The sequence below is a fragment of the Mauremys mutica genome, chromosome 3, assembly GCF_020497125.1.
Source record: "Mauremys mutica isolate MM-2020 ecotype Southern chromosome 3, ASM2049712v1, whole genome shotgun sequence".
NCBI classification, from domain to species: Eukaryota; Metazoa; Chordata; order Testudines; family Geoemydidae; genus Mauremys; species Mauremys mutica.
This window is the reverse complement of record NC_059074.1, coordinates 188,141,336-188,168,181: the sequence shown is the minus strand read 5'-3', so window position 1 is coordinate 188,168,181 and position 26,846 is coordinate 188,141,336. Positions and strand designations below refer to the sequence as shown.

The 26,846-nt window shown below is 41.6% G+C and overlaps 1 protein-coding gene across 1 annotated transcript in view; it reads left to right on the top strand.

The window, feature by feature from the left end:
• FANCL (FA complementation group L) overlaps positions 1-26,846 on the top strand; it is a 73,175-nt gene that overhangs the window by 26,361 nt on the left and 19,968 nt on the right. The window contains exons 7-9 of the mRNA XM_045009466.1: positions 13,931-13,999; positions 25,251-25,401; positions 26,358-26,441. Of these exons, the coding sequence (XP_044865401.1) occupies positions 13,931-13,999; positions 25,251-25,401; positions 26,358-26,441 (304 nt within the window). The remainder of the gene's footprint in view (positions 1-13,930; positions 14,000-25,250; positions 25,402-26,357; positions 26,442-26,846) is intronic.

The following is a 26,846-nucleotide window of genomic DNA, read 5'->3' as shown; positions in this document are numbered from 1 at the left end:
ACCAGGGGTGCTCCCTGACCCCGAGACCTGCGAGCAATAGGAACTCAGAAAGAGTGCGACCCATGTCGGGCCACTCTGAGGCGCTGACAGGGCGTGCGGCTTTGTCGACTTTTGGCCCTGGGAAGGGTGCCGTTGAGTCCAGTGCCAATGGATTCCCCACCTAGGGAGAGCCACTGTGGTGCGTTGGCCCTGTCTTTACCATCAATGCCAGAGACCTTTGAGGCTGTGAGGAATCTTCTTTCACTCTTGATGCCACCATCCCTGGCTGTTTGTGAACTGTCTGTTGCAGGCCCGACATCACAGGATGCCAGGGCACCAAGGCAGGTGCCTTCGAAGGGCAAGCCTGCAATGATGGCATGGCACCGCTCTCCAGTGCTGGCACTGCTCTCCAGTGCTGGTCAGCACTGCACCACCATGGTCACCCAGGAGTGAGTCCTACGGCTTGGTTTTGGAGGCAAAATCCTATGCCTCGCCCAGGAGCAGACATTGCTCCGACCAGAGAAGCCCGGCACTGGACATGGGACAGGGTATAACCAGAGTAGGAACAGGGTCTACAAGAGAAGGCCTACATCTCAACCCTCATTTGCCCAGATATCTGCCCCCTTGAGACACTTGGCAAGGTCCAAACAGACCTTTTGAGGGTACACATGAGTATGGTGTACCAGGACAGCCTCTAGATCCTATTTCCCCTATGTTTGTGGACTGGTTGTCACACTTCTACCAGGCATGGACCTGCATTACCATGGACTGTTGGGTATTGTGCATGGTGGAAGGGGGATATACCCTGCAATTCAGTTGTTCTCCTCCTTCCCACCCTCCCTCCGTAACCCTTTTCAGGGACCCTTCTCATGAGAGACTTTTAGCCTAGAAGGTGCAGTCGCTCCTAAGGGTGGGAACAGTGAAAGAGGTTCCAATGGAGCTAAGGGGATGGTGGTTCTGCTCCTGTTACTTTTTGATCCTAAAGGCCAACAGACTGATTTTGGATCTGCGAAACCTCAACAGATTAATGAAGAAGCTGAAGTTCCGCATGGTTTCTCTGGCTTCAATTATTCCCTCTCTGGATCCAGGGGACTGGTGTGCCATCTTTGACTTAAAGGATGCATATTTTCACATTGCTATCTCTCAAGGTCTCAGAAGATACATAAAATTTATGATAGACCACAAGCATTATCAGTTCATAGTGCTACCCTTTGGTCTGTCAGCAACTCCTTGGGTGTTCACGAAGTGCATGGCAGTCTTTCTGAGGAGGAGAGGGGTGCAAGTATACCTCTATCTGAACGACTGGCTGATCAAAGGTTGATCCAGAGACCAGGTGGAGGCGCATGTCAGATTGATACAGTCAGCTTTCCAGGATCTGGGACTATTGATAAACATGCAAAAATGCTGTGTGCAGGCTGTGTGCAGGCATTCCCTTCTCAAGACCCGACCCTGCAAAGTCCCTGGTCACGGACACTTCGAAGATGGGATGGGGAGCCCACTTGGGGACCCTCAGGACCCAGCAACTATAGGAGGAGCTAGAGTTACATATCAACGTGAGAGAGTTAAGGGCTGTGCATGTAGCTTCCCAAATGTTCTGACCCCATCTGGAGGGCAAGTGTGTAGTGGTCCTCACAGACAACACAACAGTAAGGTTTTACATAAACAAGCAAGGGGGAACTCACTCCTCTCTATTATGTTAGGAGGCACTGCGCTGATAGGACTTCTGTATGGCCCATTCCATTCACCTCATACCTACCAGGGTTGCAGAACGAGTTAGTGGATATCTTAGCAGATCCTTTTCCATCCATCACAACTGGTACATTCGCCCAGACATCTTGAACACTGTTTTCCAGAAGTAGGGATTTCCCCAGCTGGATCTATTTGCAAGAAGGCACAACAGGAAGTGCCCTCAATTTTGCTCCTTCCTGGGACACAGTTCAGGTTCACTCATGGATGCTTTTCTCCTTCCCTGATGGGATGGCTCTTCTATGCGTTCTCTTTCTCTCCTCTCATTCACAAGGCCCCGTTCAAAGCCAGAAGGGACGGAATGCGACTGATCCTTGTAGCTCTGGTCTAGCCACGTCAGCACTGGCTCACCATTCTGCTGGGCCTCTTGGTAAACACACCAGTCAGTCTGCCACTGTTCCCAGACTTGATCTCTCGGGATCATGGTCACTTGTTTTACCTGAACCTCAAATCGCTTTACCTGACGGCATGGAAGCTCCATGGCTGAACCCAGCTGAACGATTCTGTTCAGCATAGGTTCATGAGGTGCTCTTGGGGAGCAGAAAACCTGTTGACTAGAGTCACTTACCTGGCAAAATGGAAGAGATTGTCAATCTGGTTGATGCGTAAAGGTGTTTCACCTACTGAGTCCTCACTGCACTTTATTTTGGATTACCTGCTTCATTTAAAGCAGGAAGGCCCAATTCTGTCCTCCATAAGAGTCCATCTAGCTGCGATCTCTGCATTTCACCCCTGGGTGGGTGGCCAGTCAGTATTCTGAAACTCAATCTCTGGCTGCTTTCTGAAGGGATTGGAACGACTGTATTTGCAGTATGTCTCCTTGGGGTCTTAACTTGGTTCTGACGAGGCTGACGGAGGCCACTGGCAACATGCTCATTCGTCTATCTGTCCTGGAAGGTGGCCTTCCTCATTGCCATCACCTTGGCTAGATGGGTTTCAGAGATCCAGACCCTTACCTCTGAGCTGCCATACACAGTCTTCTTCAAGGACAAGGTGCAGTTGCAGCCACACCGATCCTATCTTCCGAAGGTGGTCTCACAATTTCTTAGTAATCAGGACATCTTCCTCCCAGTTTTCTATCCTAAGCCGCATGCAAGCAGGGAGGAACAGAAGTTCCACTCGCTGGATGTGAGACATGCACTTGCTTTCTATATAGAGAGCACCAAGCCCTTTAGAAAGACCACTAAACTGTTTATAGTCATTGCGGATGGGATGAAAGCAGTCCAGTCTTAGTCCAGGGAATCTCATCATGGATCATGTTGTGAATCCTCACTTGTTATGACCTGGAAAAAGTCCCAGCTCCTTGTTTGAAGGCGTCATCGATGGCGTTTGTGGTGCAGGTTCCAGTTGAGGATATCTGCAGAGCGGCGACCTGGTCCTTAGTCCACACGTTTGTGTCACACTACGCCATCACCCAACAAGTCAGCGATGATGCAGGCTTTGGTCGAGCGGTGCTGCAATCAGCATATCCATGAACTCCAAAACTCCCAGCTGCTTAACTCCTTGAGAGTCACCTACGTTGGAATGGACATAAGCAAGCACTTGAAGAAAAAGCGGTTACTAACCTTTCTATAATTTTTCTTTGAGATGTTGCTCATGTCCATTCCAAAACCTGCCCACCTACCCCTCTGTCAAAGTTGCTGGCAAGGAGGAACTAAGGGGGTGGTGGGTTGGCAGGTCACTATACACTGCCATGAAGGTGCGATGCCAGGGGGCACTAGATCTTACCTGATGGATACTACTGTGGGAAAAACTTTCCGCCGTCAGTGCACATGGCATGCACATACCTACATTGGAATGGACATGAGAAATGCATCTTGAAGAACAACAGTTATGGAAAGTTTAGTAGCCGTTTTTCATGATCACTCAGTCAGAAGACTAAGCCTTTAACATCTGTTAAAAATGTTAGGTTGCTTCTTTAGCCACTTACTGTGTAATGTGTGGAGATGAAGAGTAGTTATGGGAGACTACAGTGGGGTCTTTGGGTAAAAAGAAAATGTTCAGCCTTTCTAGGCTAAATAATTGGTCTGTTTTGACAGCATTCCCTTCTACATGTTTTTACCTCCAGTAATTTATACTTGTAACTTGTACTTGAGTGGTGAAAATTTCTGACTCTGACTGAATTTCATTATTTGAACGTTTCTGCAAAACAGCTATTTCTTGGAATGAGGTTGGGGAAAAGACTGTTCTGTTTAAAAACAAAACAAAACAACAACCTGGGAATTTTGAAGAGGAATTTTCAAATCTGACATGGCAGAATAGCCGTTAGAAAACTCAATTATCCATTTAGATCAAATTCCTATCGTACTCTGGTTCACCCCGTCCCATTTTCCACCAGAGTGTTGCCACCTTCTTTCTAGGAAGCAGTGCTTCTCTAAAGCTGATGATAAACAATATTTCACGCATACCTTTTCTAGGCAGATACCTTTTTGTCACCATAACTTGTCTCAAATGTTCTATCTTCTGTGCTTGTGAAATAATCCTGCCTTAATGTTCATAGAGGGATTGCTACATGAATCTCATCAAGTGAGAGACAGAGATTTTGCATTTGGATAAGAGACAGCTTTTCGTACCTGTAAACCAGGGGTGGGCAATCTACGACCTGCTGGCCACATCCTGCCAAACAGCCCTTTTAATCAGGCCCTCCAGCTCCAACTGGGCAGCGGGGTAGGGAGTTGCTCCACTCCGGCACTCCAGCTGGGGAGCAGGTTTGGGGGTGCGGCTCCCGGAAGCAGCAGCATGTACCCCCTCCAGCTCCTACATGTAGGGGCAGCCAGGAAGCTGTCCAAGTGCTGGCTGGGAACTGTGGCCAATGGGAGCTGCATAGGCAATGCCTGCAGACGTGGGAAGCGTGTGAAGCCCCCTGCCTGCCCTTCCGCGTAGGAGCTGGAGGGGGGACATGCCACTGCTTCCAGGAGCTGGTTGAGGTACGCGCCGCCTGGAGCCTGTACCCCTGACCTCCTCCCGTGCCTCGACCTCCTGCCCCAGCTCGGAACCCCCTCCCGCACCCTGATGAACCCCTCATTTCTGGCCTCACCCTGGAACTTGCACCCCAGCCCAGAGCCCATACCCCCCCTCGCACTCCAACCCCCAATTTTTTGAGCATTCATGGCCTGCCATACAATTTCCATACCCAGATGTGGCCCTCGGGCCAAAAAAATTGCCTACCACTGCTGTAAACAGTACTTCTGTGATTGACAGGCCAATTTCTAACAACTATCCCGTTTTAAAAATAATCTGCTTTTACAGCTGTCTAAGAGGCCATCTAAGTTGTAGCAGTCTTTCCCCAGCTTCCTTTGGACAGCAGTGCTGCTCAGAATCTCGGCCCATCCCCCAACATGCACCTCTCTGCCCCTGGTATGCACCCTACACCAAGGTTTGTGAGGGGGTCTTAGGAAGACAGCTACAGGCTGTTCTCTGCAGTCTCAGCCCTGGGGAATTCTGGGGATTTTATAGCTTTTATGTTGCTCTGTCCCTTTATCTGGTGTAAAAGGGCTGGAGCAAGGGTGAGGATCTGATGATCAGAACAGAGAATGCATGGGAATCCAATCCTGCATCAATGAGCATAGCTAAGTATCTACCCAGTTGCTCCTGTTGAGCAGATTAGGTACACACACTCCCTTTGGTATTTGGTATTATCTAGGTATCGCATTTGGATACTGAAGACCACATTTTAGCCCATGTGTCCTCAGGTCTACCCTATAACTGTACTTGTATGATTACTTTGAGGATCAAGGCCATCATGTTAATGCACTACTGAGTATCTGATTACTTTTGTATACTCTTTTTAGTATAGTAGTTTAAAAATCTCTGAGACTTCTAGTAGGAAAAGGAAGTTTTAGTATTTCAGTAGTTTCATATGCTAACAACTGAGAACATAGTGCTATCACACCAGATTGTAATTCATAGTCATCAATCAACTCTTTTTCAGAAGATTATAGTGGTGAATGATCAATTGTGTTTGTCCTTTTTAAAAATGTGTCTGACATTTAAACTTGCCACAAAAGAAAATTAATATATAAAACATGGTTGGTGACACAGGAATTTTGATTTTTCACTAGTACACATATTAAACACATTGAAAAAGAATGCTCATTAAGTTTTAAGGAAAGCTTTGTGATAGTCTTTCATATCATCTTATTTGAGAAATATCTTCTGCTTAATTTCTGCTATGTTATTTCTATTGATAACATGAGTAGTTGGATTAAAAGCTTTTTACCTTTGTATTTGTTCCCTGAGCACATACTGCCCGTTCTCTCGTATGATCTATCAGAGTGTTTAGATGTCCAATCTTGTCTTCAGAGGCCATATAGAGAAATGGGTTTGTGTACTCCTTTTGTGCACACCCCCATCAAATATTGGTTATGTAAAAAGCTGAATTAACTTACTATGTTGAAGAAGAAGTTGTATGAAGTGTAAGATGAAAATCTTCCAATACTTGTCTGGTCATTGCCTTTTTTTCCCTTGGATTCCTTGCTATTTGTTCCACATGATATGCTTCATCTGCACAAACTTTAATTGAAGTAGCAGTCTCACTCTTTATACTCCATTTCCCGCTACTGATTTCTTTTGCTGCTTATGTTGGTAAGTATGATAAAGATTGGGGGGAGGGATAGCTCAGTGGTTTGAGCATTGGCCTGGTAAACCCAGGGTTGTGAGTTCAATCCTTGAGGGGGTCTGAGGCAAAAGTCTGTCTGGGGATTGGTCCTGCCTTGAGCAGGGGGTTGGACTAGATAACCTCCTGAGGTCCCTTCCAACCCCGATATTCTATGATTCTATGAAGTTCTAGCATTGACCACATTGTCAACATTCTTTAGGCTTGTCTACACATAAAATGCTACCACAGCAGAAGTGTAGAAACTACCTATGCTTACAGGAGGGGTTCTCCTGTCAGTGTAGGTAATCCACCTCCCCAAGAGTAGCTAGGTTGATGGAAGAATTCTTTTGTCAGTGTAGCGCTGTGTGCAAGAGGACTTAGGTCGCCTTACCTACTCCGGTCAGTGAGGTGGATTTTTCACACCCCTGACGGACCTAGTCAAACTGACCTAATTTTCTAGACCAGGCCCTATATTTTTTCAGGTACTGCCGATGTTCTCAAAAGAAAGAGAATTGGTTTTGAGGAATGGTGGGGGATAGGCAGGGAAATTAGGAAACAATTTATTTTCCTTTCTGTAGAGCGAAAGGAGAAAGGCAGCATGCAAATGAAACCAGACTTTTGCTGGTAAGAAGAATGATTTATTAAGAGTTTGAGGGCCCAGGTTAATTCAGCTTTAAAGGCTGAAAGTAGTTGTCAGTATGTGTTGGTTTCTTGTCTGGGGATGTTTGGGCTCGGGAGGGTCAGTAACAGATATAGACCAGGGTATTTAGAGAACTGTTCTCCTTCATCAATTGTAAGTTGATATCTAAATAATAGATTTTAAACAGGCAGGAGAAAAGAAATTTCAGAAGACCCGGAGTACATATTTACAATAATATTCAGTACTTGGGGGTTTTTTTTGTTTTGATTGGCATATAAGTCACACAAGAGTGAGTTGGATTGCTTTTTAATAGTCTTCAAGACCACTAAAATTATACAATTTTGTGTCTATTATTCTTGGATTGGATGTTCACTTTAAGATTAGAAGAGTAAAATTTTCAGGGGACAAGTTCTATTGTAGATGATTGAAGTACTGTGTTGTGTTAAATGTTTTTTCATAAGATCACCAAGTGCCTTAGAAGAAATCCCTAAATATTTTCTTATCCATTTGTTTTACAGTTTGGAAGAGTCCTCAGAATGCAGGACTCAGAATATCTCATTAAACTGATGATTTCTAAATTACTATATCCTTGCCTTGAGGAATTTGTTTAGTTAACATCTACAATAAACTAGCTGATTAAGTCATATATTTACTTAAGTATTTATCCTATGAACTAGCTAGTCATTTATGTTGAAAGAGGTGGAATGTTGTGAAGGTAGTGTATAAAGACACTAGAATTGAACCTGAAGTTGCTATTTGGAAGAAAGAGTGTAGTTCAGTCAAAAACAAAGAACTGTGCACCAAAACTTGTAACAAATATTTGGTGTATGCCAGGAGTGAGCAAACTTGTTGGCCTGAGGGCCACATCTAGTAATAGAAATTGTATGGTGGACCATGAACACTCACAAAATTGGGGTTGGGGTGTGGGAGGGGGTGAGGGCTCTGGTTGGGGGGGCGGGATCTGAGGTGGAGCCAGAAATGTGGAGCTAAGGGTGCAGGAGAGGGGTCTTAGGCTGGGGTGGGGTGGTGGGTTGCTGGGTAGGGGAATGAGGGCTCCAGCAGGGGGTGCGGGCTCTGGGGTGGTGCTGGGGATGAGGAGTTTGGGGTGTAGGAGGGTGGAAGTGGGATCAGGGCTGAGGCAGGGGGTTGGGGTGCAGGAAGGGGTGCATGCTCTGACTGGGGATGTGGGCTCTGAGGTGGGGCTGGGGCTGAGGGGCTGGGGGTGCAGGAGGGTGCTCTGCACTGGGACCAACGGGTTTGGAGGGTGGGAGGGAGATCAGGGCTGGGCCAGGGGTTTGAAGCATGGAGGGGTGCTCTGGGCTGGGATCGAGGGCTTTGGAGGGTGGGAGGCATATCAGGGTGTTGGGGCGCGGGGGGAGGCTCAGGGGTGCAGGTTCCAGGTGGTGCTTATCTCAAGCGACTCCTGGAAGCAGCGGCATGTGCCTTCTCCAGCTCTTACGTGGAGGCATGGCTAGGCAGCTCTGTGTGCTGTCCCGTATGCAGGCACCGCCCCTGCAGCTCCTGTTGGTCATGGTTCCTGGCCAATGGGAGATGCGTGGGTGGAGGCAGCATGCAGAGCGAAGCCCTCTGGCTTCCCGTACACATAGGAGCTGGAAGGGGGCCATGCCACCGCTTCCGGGAGCTGCGTGGAGCAGCCCTGGACCCTGCTCCCCAGCTGGAGCGCCAGAGTGGGGCAAGCCCCAGACCCTGCTCCCCAGCAGGAGTTCAAGGGCCAGATTAAAACGGCTGGCGGGCCAGATGCGGCCCGCCGTTTGCCCAAACCCTGGTGTATGCTATATCCCTTTCCCCACCTCTTATCTCTATCTTTTTTTACGTTGCACGCCTCTGGCACACGTTGAAGATCACTTAACTGAAGCAAAATTAGAAATATTCAGTAATGCAGAGCTAAATACTAAATCTTGTGTTATGGAACTTGATCTGTTTCTGTTGAAATGATAGGGCTTATGTCTCTCATTTAGCTTTTAGACAGTTTGGGTACATTTTTGAGGTTCTAGATTGTATTCTACAAAATGAAATCAGACTAGTCTTTTTCTTCTGAAAATACTTGCTTTAGTTTATCTTACTCAAAACTTACTTATTTGCATACTTAATTTGTATTTCAGAGGAGAAGGTGCTTTTCTGAGTTCAAAACACACCTTAGTCATGAATAAAACATTTTAAAAATTGGTTTGATTTCTGTCAGTATTTATTTTCTATCCTGTGATGGGCTGATGTCTGGATAACAGGAAGTAGATCAGCTACTTGTGAAGTTTTGAGGTGATATGCAAAAATTCTATCCTTACAGTAGGCACTTGTGGATAAAAATGAAGATTCTTCCGGCAGTAGTTTATGTGGTAGGTTGTTTGTGGCTCCAGATATATTTTTTACGTATAAATTGTTAGGCAAATACTCAAATATTCAATTAAAGTTTTTCTAAATTGGTAATTTAATTTGACTTGAAATACAAGGTGCTGGGCTGTCAAACGATTAAAAATTAATCATGAGATTAAAATAAATTGCAATTAATCACAGTTTTAATGGCACTGTTAATAATAGAATACCAGTTACTTAAATATTTTTGGATATTTTCTACATTTTCAAATCTATTGATTTCAATTACTACACAGAATACAAAGTGTACAGTGAACACTTTATATTTTTATAAAAAATATTTGCATTTTAATAAAGATAAACAAAAGAAATAATATTTTTCAATTCACCTTATACAAGTATTGTAGTGCAATCTCTTTATTGTTCAAGTGCATTATAGCAGGGGTCCCCAACCCCCGGGCCGCGGACCGGTACCGGTCCGCGGCCTGTTAGGAACCGGGCCGTGAACCAACCCCTAGCACATCAAGTGGCGTGTCTCCGGCGGGGCTCCTGAGCCCCGCCCCCTCAGAGCCGCGTGGTGAGGGGGCGGGGCTCCGAGCTCCGGGCTGAGCTCAGCTGCCTCCGCTCGGCGTGGAGCTCCCAGCCCTGCCCCCTCACCACGCGGCTCTGAGCGGGACGGAGCTCAGGCCCCGCCGGAGGCACGCTGCAGCTGTCGGGCGAGGCGCTGAGGCTCCGGGTGAGGAGGGAGCCGGGGGTAAGAGGCTGGGGCCAGGGGGGTTGGCTAAGGGGCAGGGAGTCCTGGGGACAGTCAGGGCACAGAGAGGGGGCGGAGGTTGGGGGGGCGGTCGGGGGGCAGGGAATGGTGGGGGTTGGATTGTGGGTGTTCCGGGGGGGGGGTCTGTCAGGACTCAGCGGGGTTGGGGCAGTCAGGGGACAGGGAGCAGGGGTGGGGTCCCAGGGTGGTGGGGGTCTCTGGGGGATGGTGAGGGGACAAGGAGCAGGATGGGTCGGGGATTCTGAGGGGGGCGGGCAGTCGGGGGGGGCAGGAAGTGGGTGGGGGTCAGATAGGGGGCAGGGCTCCCACTAATTCTGCATTATGGTCAGTTGTATAATTATTTCATTATATATTACAATAATAATAGAAATAAAAGTACAAAAATAAATGTAATGCGCTTGAATCGTCCCAAAACCATCCCACAGGTCCGCGGAAATTTTTTTTTCTACGAAACCAGTCCCTGGTGCCAAAAAGGTTGGGGACCGCTGCATTATAGGGTAGGGAACTACAGGTAGGACCCCATAAATGTAAACAAACTTGTTTGTCTTTGCAATTGGCTGAAAAGAAGTAGGATGGAGTGGGCTTGTAGGCACTAAAGTTTTACATTTGTTTTATTTTTGAGTGCAGGTATGTCACAAAAACCAATCTACATTTGTAAATTGCACTTTCACGATAGAGATTACACTACAGTACTTGTATGAGGTGAATTGAAAAATACTATTTCTTTTATCTTTATTACAGTGCAAACATTTGCAATAAAAATAATATAAAGTGAGCACTGTACACTGCATTCTGTTGTAATTGAAATCAATAGATTTGAAAATGTAGAAAAATTTCCAAAAATATTTATAATAATTTTAAATTGGTATTCTATTATTAACACTGCAATTAATCACAGTTAGTTTGTTTTGAGTTAATTGCTTGAGTTAACTGCTATTGACAGCCCTACAGTGTGGTGATCTCTAACCTGTATTTACTATTTATAAATGTAACTTTAACATAAAGTGTGACTGAATTTGTGTTCTTTATCGTTTTGACAAGGTCTGTGGCCTCTGGATCCTTATAATTTACTTTTATATAGAGCCTCATATTGAAAGATACCAACATGCTTTCCTAAATGATGTACAGTGGAAAAATGGTTCTGTTTAGTAGAAGTGTATAAGGTAGAGGCTGTTAATTAGCTGGTGCACAAAATAGAGCACGATATTGTGAGGTGAGAAAAGTTTGGCCAAGATATTTAGGGCAAAAAGTGCCATAGGAATTTTTTTAGTTCGCATAAAGCAAGTAGGAACCCAGTTTTCACCATTGCATCTGAAAGACCCCCGAAAAATGCATAGAGTTCATTTTACCTACCTATAAAAGATGAAGGGATCAGTTGACTAGCACTGCTGGGATTTTAACTTGTGCTCCCAAGATTGATGCCGGTCCTTAGCATGGAAAACTTGTTCATAATTTCAGGCATTGTGATCAAATTTCTTACACTTGTAGGACAGCAAGTATACTTCTATGCATGCAATGAAATATTTAATGAAAAAATGTAATGCCAAATTGCTAGGTTAAATGGCAAAATATATTGCTTCTGCAGGTGAAAGAACTCTGTAAATGTTTCTTGCCCAGTTGTTTCAGTTCCCTGTGTTCATTTTTTAACTTGTCTGCAAGTCATGACTGTGACTGAAACTAGTGTGATTAAAATGGAAAAAGGCAAAAGCTTATTCAAGCGATAAGTTTCCTTTAAAAAGTGGAAATCCAGCAAGGAACTTACCTTGTCTGACTTAGTTTAACAGTTAGAAGAGCTAAGTGGAAATTTAAACAGCAAATGGATATATACTTGTTTATTTTTTTAATAAAAAATATAGCATGCATCAGTCAGTAGTCCAATAGACTAAAAGGGTGTCAGGAGAATGATCAAAGAGGATATGGATATTGCAGAGAAACAAAATTTCTATGCACTATTCTTTACCATAGAGGATAATAGGAAGCTACCTGGAGCAGATCTAAAATTTGCAGATAATAACGATGAGGTTTTCTGTTAAATTTCAGATGTCAGAAAAGGGGTTCTAACAAACTGATGATCAAAATTTCAGTAAGTCACCAGGACTAGTGATGAATTTATGGGGAAGATGGGAGGAAACTTATATCATCTTTATAAGGCTGAACTACTTTTTAACCAGGTAATTAGGGTCTCACTTTTTAAAGAAAAGTCTTATAAAATTAATACACCATTTAATTAATGAGGAAAACATTGTCCTTCTCTTCTTTTGGTCTCTGCTCCTATTCCTCCCCAGGGGCGGCTCTAGGTATTTTGCTGCCCCAAGCACGGCAGGCAGGCTACCTTCGGCGGCTTGCCTGCAGGAGGTCCCCGGTCACGCGGATTCGGCGGCACGCCTGCGGGAGGTCCGCCGAAGCCGCGGGACCAGCGGACCCTCCGCAGGCATGCCGCTGAAGGCAGCCTGCCTGCCGCCCTCGCGGCGACCGGCAGAGCACCCCCCGTGGCTTGCTGCCCCAGGCACGCGCTTGGCGTGCTGGTGCCTGGAGCCGTCCCTGTTCCTCCCTCATCCATACCTTCTGTTTCCTTTTCAACTAATCATTGTCCTTTCTCCTAAAGTGCTGAGGAGCTATCCTCATACCTCTAGTAGTTTCCAATACTGCCTGTTCCTCCTGTAGCATATAATGGGACTTGGGTAGGGGTAAGGTGGAGGAGGAGAAACATGCTGATTGGGGTCATTGCTGCATTGGATGCAGTAGGGGCCACAGTATTGTCCTCTCAAGAAAAAGCCCCACTACACACTTGCTTATCATGATGGGGATATATATATTTTTTGTATATGTAATATATGTGTATAGTCTCTGAAGAATTAGTAGTTGGAACTGGATAAGATGTATTGGATTGAGCCATGTAACTTTTTAGGTCACAAAGGTCATGATGTTTTTGATAGTGGGTGCCTTTGAAATGGGTGTATTTCTATGAAATTAATTATTTTTTTCCTTGTATTTGTGTAGAAAATGGAGGTGCCTAGTTTCTCTTTCACAGATTTCATAGTGTAATGCTTACAAAAAGCAATAGATTGGACTAGTGTAAAGAATGATTAAGTAAAGAATTAAACTTTGAAATTGAATCAGCTTTCATATTTGTATATAGCCTGTTGATTTTTGTTCTGGCTATTTTTTCCTTCCCTTGGCATTCTTTCTTTTAATGTTAGATTGTTTAAAAAAACAACAGAATATGTTAATCAGATGCCCAAGTTTATCAGTTTTTGAAGAAGCAATACACAGTTGCAATTTAGTTTCACCACTGGATGGTTTTGAATATTTGACAATATTGCTTTTCATATATTGGTGGGTATCACAGCAAATTGGAAGTTGAATCCTAGGCTTGGGAAGAGTTATTAAACATTTCTAAACCTGGAAAAATAACTTAAGAATGCAAATGTAGGTTCTTCCATTCATTGGGCCTATATTAATATGAAAAGTATTAACCTTTTTTTAAACAGGATGAAGAAAAGACGGGAAGAAACATCCTTCCTCCGTCTTGAATTCTCCCCATTTGTCTTTTTAAAAAAAAAAAGTATGTTTGAAAACATTGTACACTTTACAGACTGATAGCTCTTTGTCTTCAATAAAATCTGCTATACTGAAATTTTCTGTAAATGAAGGTTTCTTGTTTAAATGATAACTGCTAACATTTTATTACTGTCTGGGGAAATAGTTTACATATTTTCATTGGTATTCAAGGTATTTGAGGCTCTCAAATTTCATTATCAAATTCTCTCATCTGATATCAAGTTTTCCCCAACAATGCATCAGCTTGACTGGCAAATCACATAAAAGAGCAAAAAATGATTAAAGTATTTTTTTTCCACAGTATCCTGCAGAACCACCAGATTGCTGTGTAGACTTCCCTGTTGAATTTGCTATCTCTTGGATTCCACAGGTAAAATCCATACTGTGTCCTTTTCTAATAACTAAGATTATATTTATTTACTAGCTTGAAGATATATTTACACTGTGTTTCAGATATGACAGGTGTGTGGTAATGGTATATTTAAAAAGAAAACCAGATCTGACTGTTTTGAAACCTCTTCCCATTTGTTTTCTTTGGTATTTTTTCCTTCACACAAGCTTGGGAAAATGCTATATTTAGTGTATTCATATTTAATTCTCCAACATTTACAGTTTTAAATTAATTTGCTTTCATCATTTTTTCAATTTTTAAAATGTTTCCTCAACCTTTTAGAACTACTGTATCAGCGCTAAGTCCCTACCCCATCTCTTACACACTGGACTGCTGAGACTCCAAATATTTATGAATGATACTGGGAAATATATACATGAGAGAGTAATTACTGATAACAAGGGAAAAAGCTCCCTCTAAACCTTGATGAATATTTTCTAAAACACTGAATAACAACAAACAGCAATCCTTTATAATGTGTGTAGCTTAATAAGAGCACTTGAGTGTTATACAGTATCGTAAGTTTAATGATTTGTTCTAATTCAGAACCAAATGCCATTGCTTTCCTTTTTTGTGGAAGGCTTGATGTCTCTCATGCATTATTTCTTGCATCTCTCCCTTCAGTGTTTTTGGTAACGGATTTACAGACAAATTAACTGAAACACACCGTAGAAAATATTTGTTTGTTCCTGAATTAAATAAAACTAAACATTGTTTTTTGTAAATATTACATATTTAAAAAATCTTGTCCTTGTCAGATTGTTAGGGTTTCCAGCTATTAATAAAAAGGGTGCAAGTGTATGTAAAACATTAATTTCTTGTGGTGTGGCATAAAGATTGTATCAGTTCGAGATGGCTGCATAACTTCTGAGTGGCAAAACTCTGAGTCTTGTCACTTTCAGGATGACACACTTATTGCATTGGAAATTTGATGAAGGAACAACTGCAGATCTGGGCAAGATTATATATAGGAAATAATCAATATATTTTGACATTTCAGAGTTTCATTTTCACTTTCAGAGCTTTGGTTGATTCCATACATGTTTTGGAACAACTTACATGCGTATTGTTTATTCTGTAAATTCTAGTGGCTTTGTTGCTCTTGTTATAAATACTGACTTTTATATTGTGTATGCATATATCACTTTCAATACCTTTTTTAAGCCACTTATAGGCTGTGTAAATTCATGTTTGTTTAACTTTTGAAAATATTTGAGTTGATTTTTTTTTGATTGACAGACTGAAAAATACAAGCTGACTTAAGTTAAAAGCATCACAGATATCCTCATTAAATTTCAGCTCTGATAGTTTGCTACTGATAACCTTAAGAACTACCATCTGGAGTAACTTTTTTTTTAAGTGGTTTTAAACAAACCTCCCAAGAATCAACCTTGTTTGACAAGTTAAAATTGATAATTTTTCCATTCATGTTGCAAGCAGGTGAAAGTCTGGCATTGTCAATGTGACCTACAAAAATCTTAAAGAGGAAAAATTTATTGAGATTAGAATTAGGTAGTGAATATTCCAAACAACTGGGATAAGAGAGACTATTCACAATGTAATTATCTAGAGACTTATCCTTTTTGTGTCTTTGCAACCAGTGACAATTCATTCCAACTGCAGATAGTCTGCTCTAATTCTGAATGAAGCTCCCAACACACTGTGCAGTATGCTGGTACAGTCGCATCAATCGTAGAGCCCTGCTGGAGAATGGAGTCTGCTTATATCGATCAGAGTGGCAATTTTTTGCAAAAATGTGTTTGGGGGTTGGAAACAGGATATAACACTTCTCAGAAAAACAGAAAATCACACATTTTTTTCAGGATGTATGGAATTAACCCTTGTAGGCCTAATTCAGGCTCCAGAAAGTTGTTAATTTAGCATAGGACTTGTTGGGATATTGCCTGGAGCAGTATCCAGCAATTCCTGGTATGATTGAATATTTTGGTACCTAAGAAGACTAAAAAGGAAGACATTCAGAATGTGACTCTTTCCCTGTTCGATATTTTGGGTATTCAAGATGCAGTTCTAATCCTGATAGGTTTTTAATTTTAACATGTGTAGGTCACCTTTAATGGAAACACTGATAAGACCCTTAACTGAAGCAGTGGAAATGTCACTGTTATAATACAAATACAAACTCCTGTTAAAGGGAATATAAATAGATTTCAGGTAATTTTTTTTTCCTGCCTGCTTTTGCCTGTTTCAAGTTCTGTTTTAGTGCTTATGGACTTGAAACTTGGAAGATCTTTATTTTCCTTTTTTGAATAATAATAGACATGGCTTTATGGCATCCATATTAAAAATGGGTAATTTTCCTTATGGTCCCTGTCTTCCTGCTGGGTTGATAATGTTTTGATGTATTTTTCTTTCTCTCTGATGAGAGGTCTGCTGCTGCTGCTTTGACATATTCATTTGGATGAATAATTATAACTTGCACAATGTCAAGCTGAAGATGGTAGGGTTTTGTGCGTCATGACAAGCCTAGTAGCCAGTGCAGGTGTCTCACAGCATGATCAGCAACAGCCAGTGTATTCTAGCTCAGAGGAGACATTTTAGAGTAGTCAGAAATCAGCACCAAGGGCAAGCTGCTGCTGCTACTACCGTTATATGTGCCAAATAAATGCAAAGTGCTTCTCAATGACAAGTGCAAGAACATCTATTTATTTCAGTTATATACTTTTTCTAATTAACCAGATAAATTTACTGTCTGCACATTTTAGCATACACTATAAGAATGGTTCTACAGTCATTAGGTATCTGGATTCTTGTGCCCTCACATTAGATTACTATCCCTATATTGACCACTGCCCATCTGGATTCATTCATGAAGGTCATGAAAACAGAAATTAATGACTAATGAGGTCATGCAGCTAACAATGAAACATAATACAAGATCTGGGAAGGTATATTGGTGTGGATGGCATTATTCTTTAGAATTTTGAAGGAATAGTTCCCATAGTAAAATAATATTGATCATAATTGTGGTATTTCTAGTATAGGAACTTTACAGTACTCAACTTTCTACATATCCATGAGGTAGTGACCCTCTAACACAATACAAAATGGAATGGTTGACAACATTTTTCTAAAGATATTAGCATGTTCACTCAGTTTTAGATTTAGTTTTGGTGGATGTGTGTGTGAGAGCAGGAGGAAAGTATTAATCTTCAGTAAATAACATGGAATAACAAATTACAGATTAAAAAGGTCATCTATTCCCTTCTATTACCAGTCCAGAATTGTTCATTAAATTTTCTCATGTTTTGTCCTACCTACAACACTGGGAAGACTGTTCCACAGATATTGTGTTTTCTCTGGTATTCATCTGAAACATATTCTTGATATTAATCTTTTGGTGGAGTGTTGAGTATACTACCTTCTAGTTTCACAATTGAGACTTGCACCTGGGTACTGCAACTCTTGGAGCCATCTAGAAAGCAGTGAATGTTTGGTGCAAGCATACATTAGTAGTTGTGTCCCCAAACATTTTGATTTCATTCTGCCATTTGAAATACCAAGTGTGGATCCTAAAGAAGACGGATCCCTTCAGAGTTAATGTAACATTCTTTTTTTAACTCAGAACTGTTTTTGTGGAATTTCACTCTTGGGAGACTTGGCTTTCTGGTGGAGAGTAGAATATTTTAATACGAAAGAACTGCTCTCAAAACAAGTATCTGACTGGGCTCTTGTGTTGAAAGAGAGGTGAGAAGTAAGTACAGGTTTCAATAGAGCTTTATGTGGCAGCTCTACATATTTCAGAGATGGTGAAGTTACTCAAGCATGCCTCAGCCCTAGACAAATGGCCTGGTGGGATCTGGTACTGGAGTACTCATCTGATCATACCAGGAGTGAATATTGTAATCTATTCTGACAGTGTGAATAGACTAATTAATCCCTTGGATTTGTCCCTCAATGTCACATTCTTAGAAACCTTTGAAGGGGTTTGATTTTATCCAAGCAATAACTCATTACTTTTTAAAACCTAACTAATGCAGTTTAGCCTACACTTGTAAATTATGAGATTTTGGGGATGAGATGTTTGAGATAGAATTCAGGAATTCCCTTAGATAAGAGACCAGGCTGTGGATGCAGCCACCCACTTATCTAAGTGAAACATTGTGAAAGGAAGATCAGCCATGCATTTCTGCAGATCTACTAATACTATTAATATTCTAGAGGTAGTAAAGGAACAGAGAATGTAGGTAGACTAATGCTTAATACTTTAGCACTACTGTTTGAATGTGTAAGATACAAACAGTTATGCTTTTCAGGTGCCTCCGAACTCATAGGATGAAAACCTGGCCCCACTGAAATCAATGTGAGTTTTTCCATTGACTTCATTGGAGTTAGGATAGTGCCAGTGGTGTTTAGATGTTTTATCCCAAATATAAGGTTCTGCCCAAGCAAGTCACCCTGGATTTCCCTATTCCTATTTTACCTCATCATATCACCTATGTAGTTCTTCTTTCCTTGTGTTTTGAACCATTCATATAATTTAGACTGCTAGGAAGTTCTTTAACACATACTCTGGCTTGTCTACATGAACGGTTAATACCCAGCAAACTGGGGTGTTACCCCACGATCTGTGCCTTTTTAAAAACTATATAGAGAAAGAACAGAGAAATCAAGTTTAGACTTCTGATGATGCAGCAGGCTCTGTGACCAACCTCAGCTCAGGCCCTTCCCCCACCATCAGTCTCCAAGCATTCTTTGTTTCCTGTTTGACCTCTGCTTCTTGGTCTCCAGAGATCCTCATCAGAGAAAAGTATACATGGTATTAACAAGCCTCCTAAGAAAATTTCTAGTTGTAGTAGAGAGCCTTCATCCAAAAAAAAAAAAAAAATAAAGAGCCTGGTCACCTTAAGTCCCACAGAGAGTTCTGTGGAGGCTCCAAGCTGCTTCTGTACCAGGAGCTCTTTGAAGTTCCTCAAAACACCATGGGTACCATTTATATCTCAGTACTGAAACCAACCCGAATACTGTTGAAGCATGACAGACTTAGCAGAGACTCCAAACACATTATTTAATGGAAGCCTTTGCCATCTTCAGACTCCTTGGTGCTGGTATGTGAGTAGCCAGACATCTGCAAGAACAGAGGCTATCCACATCCTCAGTAACGGAGTCATCTAACAGACCTGTGTCTCAACTACCAATGCCTTTTGACCTGCCCCATTTTCCAGATAGGACCACTGAAGTAGACCATTCCCTCGGTATTTACACATTTGGCTCATTTACACCTGCTGCAAGAATGTAGATGTTCTAGAGACTTGATCGTGTCAGATAAGCTGGAATCCCCCTTGTTAATGGGCACCATGCAGTTGTCTGTACCAACAGCTACTGGGTCATCGAGACCATATCTTTCTCTAGTACCTCCTTACTTTCCAGTACCAACTGCACAGGACAGGCAGTTGCATTTGTCTCTGGTATCTGCTCCATCTTTTGATGATGTTGAGGATGTCCTCAAACTCCCAAATCTTTGTATAGTGGATCCCCTAACTGCTACGTAGAGAGTTTTGTTATATGATTGTGTGTTACCCATACCTCGACAACTGGCTCATAAAGGGCTGGTCCAGGTCCAGTGTAGCGAGACATTGTAAGTGACCTGTCAAGCTCTGAGCCTGTTGATAAAAGAACAAAAATCAACACTAGTTCCTGTTGAAAGGATAGAGTTTATTAGAGCGGTATTCGACTACCTGAGCCAGAGCCTTCCTGCCAGAGGTCAGGTTCAGGGCAATGTCAGATCTGATTGCCAGCATCACTGCCAACCCGTTCACCATCAGGTCTCCCTGATATCAGATGCATCTGACCCTGAAGGAAGAGCACATCTCGGTACACTGCGAATGCAGGGGCTATGGTCAAGAGAGGAGCTCACAATTTAAATGTCAAGGAGCTCAGACCCCTCTGTCTAGCTTGTGTGGTGTTCTTTCCCCACTTACCCCATTGGGTAGTGCAGGTATTGACAGATAACATGGCCTCCGTGTTCTATGTCAACAGGTCGGGGGGTGGGGAGGGGAGGCTCGTTCGTCAGCTCTGTGCCAGGAAACCCTTTGCTTGTGGGACTTCTGCATCTGATGTGATCCATCTGGAAGCCTTGCACCTCCCTGGCATCCAGAACACGCTAGCGGATCGCCTCAGTAGGTCCTTCTCTCACCATGAGTGGTCCCTCCACTCGGAGGTTATCAGGATGCTCTTCCAGAAGTGGAGAACTCCCCGAGTGGACCTGTTCACCACCAGACATAATAGAAAGTGTCATCAGTTCTGCTCCCTGCAAGGCCTCGGCCAGGAGACCTGATGTATGCCTTCCTGCCAATCCTACTCATCAGCAAAGTCCTCTTAAAAATCAAGAGGAACAAGGCATGGGGCATTGACTTGCCCCAGCTTGGCCTCGCTAGCATTGGTTTGGCATGCTCATGGACGTGGGCTGCTCTCGCAGGATCATGGTCAGCTGCTGCACACAAACCAAACCTCACTCCACCTTACAGCTTGGATGCTGCATGGTTGAATCCAGAGGAGCAAGCCTGCTCTAGTCAGGTATAGCAGGGTCTCTTGGAGAGCAGGAAGCCCTCCACCAGAGCAACTTACCTGGCAAAGTGGAAGCATTTCTCCTGCTGGACAACGGAGCAGGGTATCTCCGCAAACCGGTCGTCTCTGCAGTCTATTCTGGATTACCTGCTTCACTTAAAGCACCAGGGCCTTGCCTTCTCTTCGATCAAGGTTTACCTGGCGGCTAAATCAGCCTTTCACCTTCATCTCCAGGGTAGATCAATATTCTCTCATGACATGACTATTAGGTGCCTGAAAGGCCTTGAAAGACTCTTTCAGGTGGTCGGGGACCCAGTCCCCCAATGGGACCTCAACCTGGTCCTCTCCAGCTCACGGGCCTGCCCTTTGAGCATTTGGCTTCTTGTTACCTTTACCACATGTTGTGGAAGGTCGCATTCCTTGTAGCTGTTATCTCAATGAGACGAATGTCCGAGATTAGAGCTCTTACTTCAGAACCCTGTACACCATGTTCTACGAGGACAAGGTTCAGCTACAGCTCCACCCTACCTTTCTGCCAAATGTGGTATCTCACTTCCACGTCAACCAGGATATTTTTCTTCTGGTATTCTGTCCAAAGCCTCACTCGACCAGCGAGGAGAGGTGTCTGCATACTCTAGATGTCAGGCATTGCAGTGGCTTTCTACTTAAAGCGCACCAAGCCTTTCCGCAGATCGACTAAGCTCCTTATTGTGATAGCTGACAGGATGAAGGGTCTCCTGGTGTCCTCACAGAGGATTTCTATCTGGATCACCACGTGCATCTGTAACGAGATCTCGCAGACTGTGCCTCCTCCGATAGTGAAGGCTCATTTGAGAAGGGCTGCTTTCCTGCTGCAAGTCCCAGTCCAGGACATATGCCGGGCTGCAACATGGTCCTCAGTGCACATGTTCACGTCTCATTATGCCATCAGTCAGTAGGCCAGAGATGACGCTGGCTTCGGCAGAGTTGTGTTGCTATCAACACTTCCATGAACTCCTACTTGTCTCCAGTGGTACTGCTTGGGAGCCACCTACTATGTAATGGACATGAGCAAGCACTCAAAGAAGAAAAGTCGGTTACCTTCCATAACTGTTCTTCGAGATGTGTTGCTCATGTCCATTCCATGACCAGCCCTCCTTCCCTTCTGTTGGAGATCCGGCAAGAAGGAACAGAGGGAGTGGGGAGCCGACAGCGCCCCTTATACTGGTGCATACGTGCGCCACTCCAGAGGGCGCCAGAGCCAGTCCCCTACAGATACCACTGAGGGAAAAACTTCTGCATTTGACGAGCACGCACACCAACAATGGAATGGACATGAACAACACATCTCGAAGAACAGTAGTTATGGAAGGTAACCGTCTTTTATTTGACCAGATGAGCAAGTACCTTGTTGGCACAGCCCAAAACAGTATCAATAGCACTGTTTTAAAAGAACAGTGGTCAGCAGTGGTCAAAAATTAACTGGTTAATGAAGTATAAAGGAATGATACATTTTTCATGGTTGCATGATAAAGTAGTATGATGGATTTAAATAGATATAGATGTAGATAGGCATACAGAAAAAGACAGTTGGCAACATCAATGAAGCATGCAAATAAGATCAAATGAACAGAGCATTAAAAAAAAAACCAAAGGGGAGGAATTTTAAGGAACATCATTGAAAAATTACAATTAGTATTAAAATTAATTGGATTTTAAAATTTATCTGTGGGTTGTAGTCTCTTGATGTTTCTTTTTTCTATTGAAATCGTTTGAATTCCCCAAAGATAAAGATAGCAATGATTATTAGAGGATTTATCTGTGTATGATGTAGGAAAATGTAAAAAAAAAAAAAAAAAAAAAAAAAGGAAAGCAACTGTTGCAAGTACCAGAAAATTATGCTATTAATTTAAGTGTCATCAGGGCACAAAAGATCACATTCCAGGACTGTATGAAAATTATTAAAATACTAGAAATAATAGTACTTAAGATGAAGATATTATACTCTAAGATCTGGTTAAGTGACTGACATTATTATATCACTTCAGGTATTATAAAAGTAACAAAATGCTTTTAAAGATAATAAGCGTTCCATTTTGAGATTGGCAGTATTCATACTTTTCTGCTTAAGTGCTTTCCTACTTTAGTATAATTTAATAACAGCGGAAAAACTCCAACTTTTTATTTCCAACCTATACCTTTTCTTTTTACAATATTTTCTCAGATACAAAAAACAATGAAATATCATGCTCCAAGAAAAAGTTCAGCAACCCCTATCATTTTGCTTCATTTTGTCCAGTTGACACAGAGAAAAAAATGGTAGATAAAAGTTACAATAAACAGATTTTCTATATAATATATTCCTAAAAGGAATACTTTTGTAAATAGTTATCACTATTTATTTGTTAATTTGATTTTTTTCTGTGAGAACCCAAGAACTTCCAGGCCAAAATGATATGTGAGATTTAAAATCATGTGGCCTTTTTTAACATATTATTGTCTTCCAGAACACATAATGGCTCCTCTTCTTCCATCTAGGGACACCTTTAGCATCACTGTTCTTTTCTCCATTTACTCCTCTTCCTTCTCTTGTTTCCCCAATCCACTTCTATTGTTTCAATAATCACCCCATCCAGATGATTCCCAAATCTACCTCCAAACTATTCCCCTCTCTTCAGTCTCAAAAGTGCCACTGCCTCTCTAAATTTGAAATGGCAGCAGGGTATCCCAGAGAAGCAAGTCTCTAAAATTGAGCTCTATGGGTATCTCTACACAGCAAAGAAAACCTGTGGCTGGCCTGTGCCGGCTGACTCGGGCTCACGGGGCTCGGCTGTTTCATTGCTGTGTAGACTTCCGACTTTGGCTGGAGTCTGGGCTCTGGGATCACCCCACCCTGCAGGTTCGTAGAGCCTGGCCTCAAGCCCGAGCTTGGAAGTCTACACAGCAATGTGTAGCTAACAGCCCAAGGCCCATGAGCCCAAGTCTGCTGGCACGGGCCAATCACAGGTTTTTCTTTGCTGTGTAGACATACCCTATATCTTTCCACCTGATTAATTTCCAATAGTCTCTCTCTAATTTCTTTGGCAACTTTTGCTATTTTTCCTGTCTCCTAAGCTTGCATGCTCATTATCATCTTTGACTCTTCCCCACCCCCTTTTTCCATATCCAGTCACCATCTGTGTTTCTTTGCTTGCTCTTTTAATATAGGCAAAATACATCTCTTACTCTCGATCGCTACTCCAAAATTTTTATCCATGCCTTGATTCTCTCATATGGACTTTTGTAACCTTTTGCTCTCTGACTTGCCTATCTTTCCCCCTCTTTCTCTTCTTCCCTCTTTGTATTACATCCCTGTCATCTTAGTGGGTCAGCCAAAGTGGAGATACAAAGACCAGCTTTTGCATTTATCTAGTGTGCGTTGTATATAATTTTGCAAGATAAATACTTTCATTAGAATGATTGCACTTCGAAATGTTTAAAAAAAAATTCTGCATTTTGTGTCTGAAATCATACCCAGACTGGAAGTAGAAGAGCCATTCTTTTAAACTATTTAATTAAAATCTGCTAAATAATCTACAAAGGTTTTTTTCCCTAATGGACTGTTGATCAACATTATAAAATCCTTATGAAGAAATAGTTCTTTTCAGAGCCAAATTTATTTTTATAAAGTTGTCTAGGACCAAACTAGTATAGCAATATCTATTTGACTGAAACAATGAAATATTAAAAAAAAGTGTGTTTAAAATGCATATGCTATGTTCGAAATGCAGTTGTATAATAGAGTTTAAGGGTGTAATTCTCTTAAAATCAAGTGGAATTACAAACTCAGATCTGTACATTTAATTTACCAATCTCTTGAAATTAAATATTTAAACATTTACATTCTCATTGAAGGGGTTGAGGGCTGAATTCTCTAGTCTGTTAAGGAGTGGAAATTGAATCTGCTATACCTCTTCTGCAACTTTAATTTACTCAGGACTAGATAACTAAGCATCACTCCCTTTCTCACAGACACAGACAGTGGAGAATTGAGTCCTGAAACCATACTAGCAGGTCAGACTTTTTAAAAAGTAAATAATTCCCTCTAGAAATCACATTCTGGAATTAAAATAAGCAATTTTCTGGCCACACAATTGTTTTTGAGATGCAGAGGATGCCTTTTATATTAAATCCATCTACAAAAGACTCTGACTACTATTTGACTGTGAATAAAATCTTTTGAAAAGTTTAGTTTGGAGTGGGAATTGCTGCATAGGAGTCAAGAAGGCAAACTCATAAACTAACAGCAGATTATGCTGAATTTTACTCACTGCTTACTTAGAATGCATTTGTTATGAATATGTAATAAAAATACTTCCAGGTCGTAACATTGATTTCTGAAATTATTAGGTTTGAGAGTGGCTACCAACTTCAAGAATACTGTACTTTAGATACATCAGAATATAACAAAAATGTGTTAGAAAATTTAGCTGTACTTTTTGAGAACATTACAGTTATTTGTAGTTAATATTTGTGTGGTCCATTAACAAATCAAAAGAAGTGGTTTGAGTCCTAACAGGAAAAATGTTGACCCTAGCACACTGCAGTATATTTTACAGCGGGATGTGTGCTAGATTTAAAAAAACTTTGAAATGCTGTAGTTTTTTTTGTTTTTTTGTTTTTAAATCATTCTATATTGCTATTGGTAGAGTGCCATGTAACTTTTTAAAATTTCCTCGTTTCTTAGAGCTCCTTAGTAGACATTTATAACCAGTTCTTGGCAGCATTAGAATCACTGAAAGAATTCTGGAATGCTATGGATGAAATTGATGAGAAGACTTGGGTACTTGAGCCAGAAAACCCCACACGGAGTGCCACAATGAGAAGAATTGCAATAGGTAGGAAAACAGGAGAAGGAATAAAGTATTTTTTTTAAACAGAAGTGAAGTTGATTGTTTTGCTTTACTTAATAAAGAACAAGGAATAGGAAAATAAAGGTTACACTTTAAAAAAAAAAACCCACAAACTATTACTTGTTCGTTATTGTACAAAACTAACCTGAGGCAGAATATTGAATTTGAGAGAAAGTATAATTTTGTATTTTTAGTTTTACATTTAAAGTTCTGATATAAATATTTATAAATTACAAACACAAGCATTAATTAATTCAAAACTGAGGACACATTTGTGATAATCCTATATCAGAAGTATTTCAGTATAAGATTTTTAAATAGATTGTGTATGAAATGGATATCTATTATAGAATAGAAGAAAAACAAGTTTAATTTTCAAAAATTATTCACTACTAATTGTAATGAGAAACCTCTGTCAGAAAACTAACTTTTGTAATACATTTTAAGTTATACTGTAAATATTTTTTTAGTATGAAACTGTTTTTGGAAGGATGAAAGAACTGGAAATGCAGTCCAGTTGGGCCCTTTCCCCTGCCTTTTCTTGATTCCTGAGGGTACGTCTATGCTGCAATAAAACATCTGCAGCTGTCCTGTGTCAACTGACTTGGGCTTCAGGGCTATAAAACTGCAGTGTAAATGTTTGGGCTCTGGCTGGAGCTGGGACTCTGGCACCCTCCCCACTTGCAGTTTATCAGAGGACTTTAACTCACTGCCTAGATAAAACTTGTTCATACTGAACTGAAATTTCTAGTCATGAACACCATCAGTTCAGAATTCTAAGCCAAATAGCTTACTTTACCCATCTAAAAGCTGTAACAATGTTCATAAAACTACAGGTGTGCTCAAAACAACTCATTTTAAAAACATAAGTACTTTCTATATTTGCGATTATAAAGGAAAGCTTTATACCATTCATTTACATGCATTCTTTCTCATTTCAGGAAACAATGTTTCCATAAACTTAGAGGTAGATCCCAGGCATCCAGCTATGCTTCCTGAGTGTTACTTTCTTGGAGCAGACCATGGTAAGGTCTTTCATATACAGAATTTCATATACAAACTCATTTCTCAGTCTTAGAAGCTGGGTCTGTGGTGTCTTGCAACAGTAACTGCTTATAAGCTTTTAAGGTAAACTTTATTTAGTGGTTTCAGGCTCCGCCTTCTATTTAAGCAAAGTATAAAATGCAGTATCTCTTGCATAGACTTACACAAAACAATACAAGAGTGAATTCACAGCATGCTATTGCGCACTGTTAATGTGTTAAAGTCTGGCAAATTAAGATACCATAAATGGAAGAATACTTTAAAAATACAGTTATGAGAAAAATGACTAACTATTGACAACTTATTTTACTCCTGTAGGCCCTGTAGATATCATGCAGCTGTAGGAGAGTAGCTAGAAAGCTGGGGGAAAAAAACAGCTTGACTAT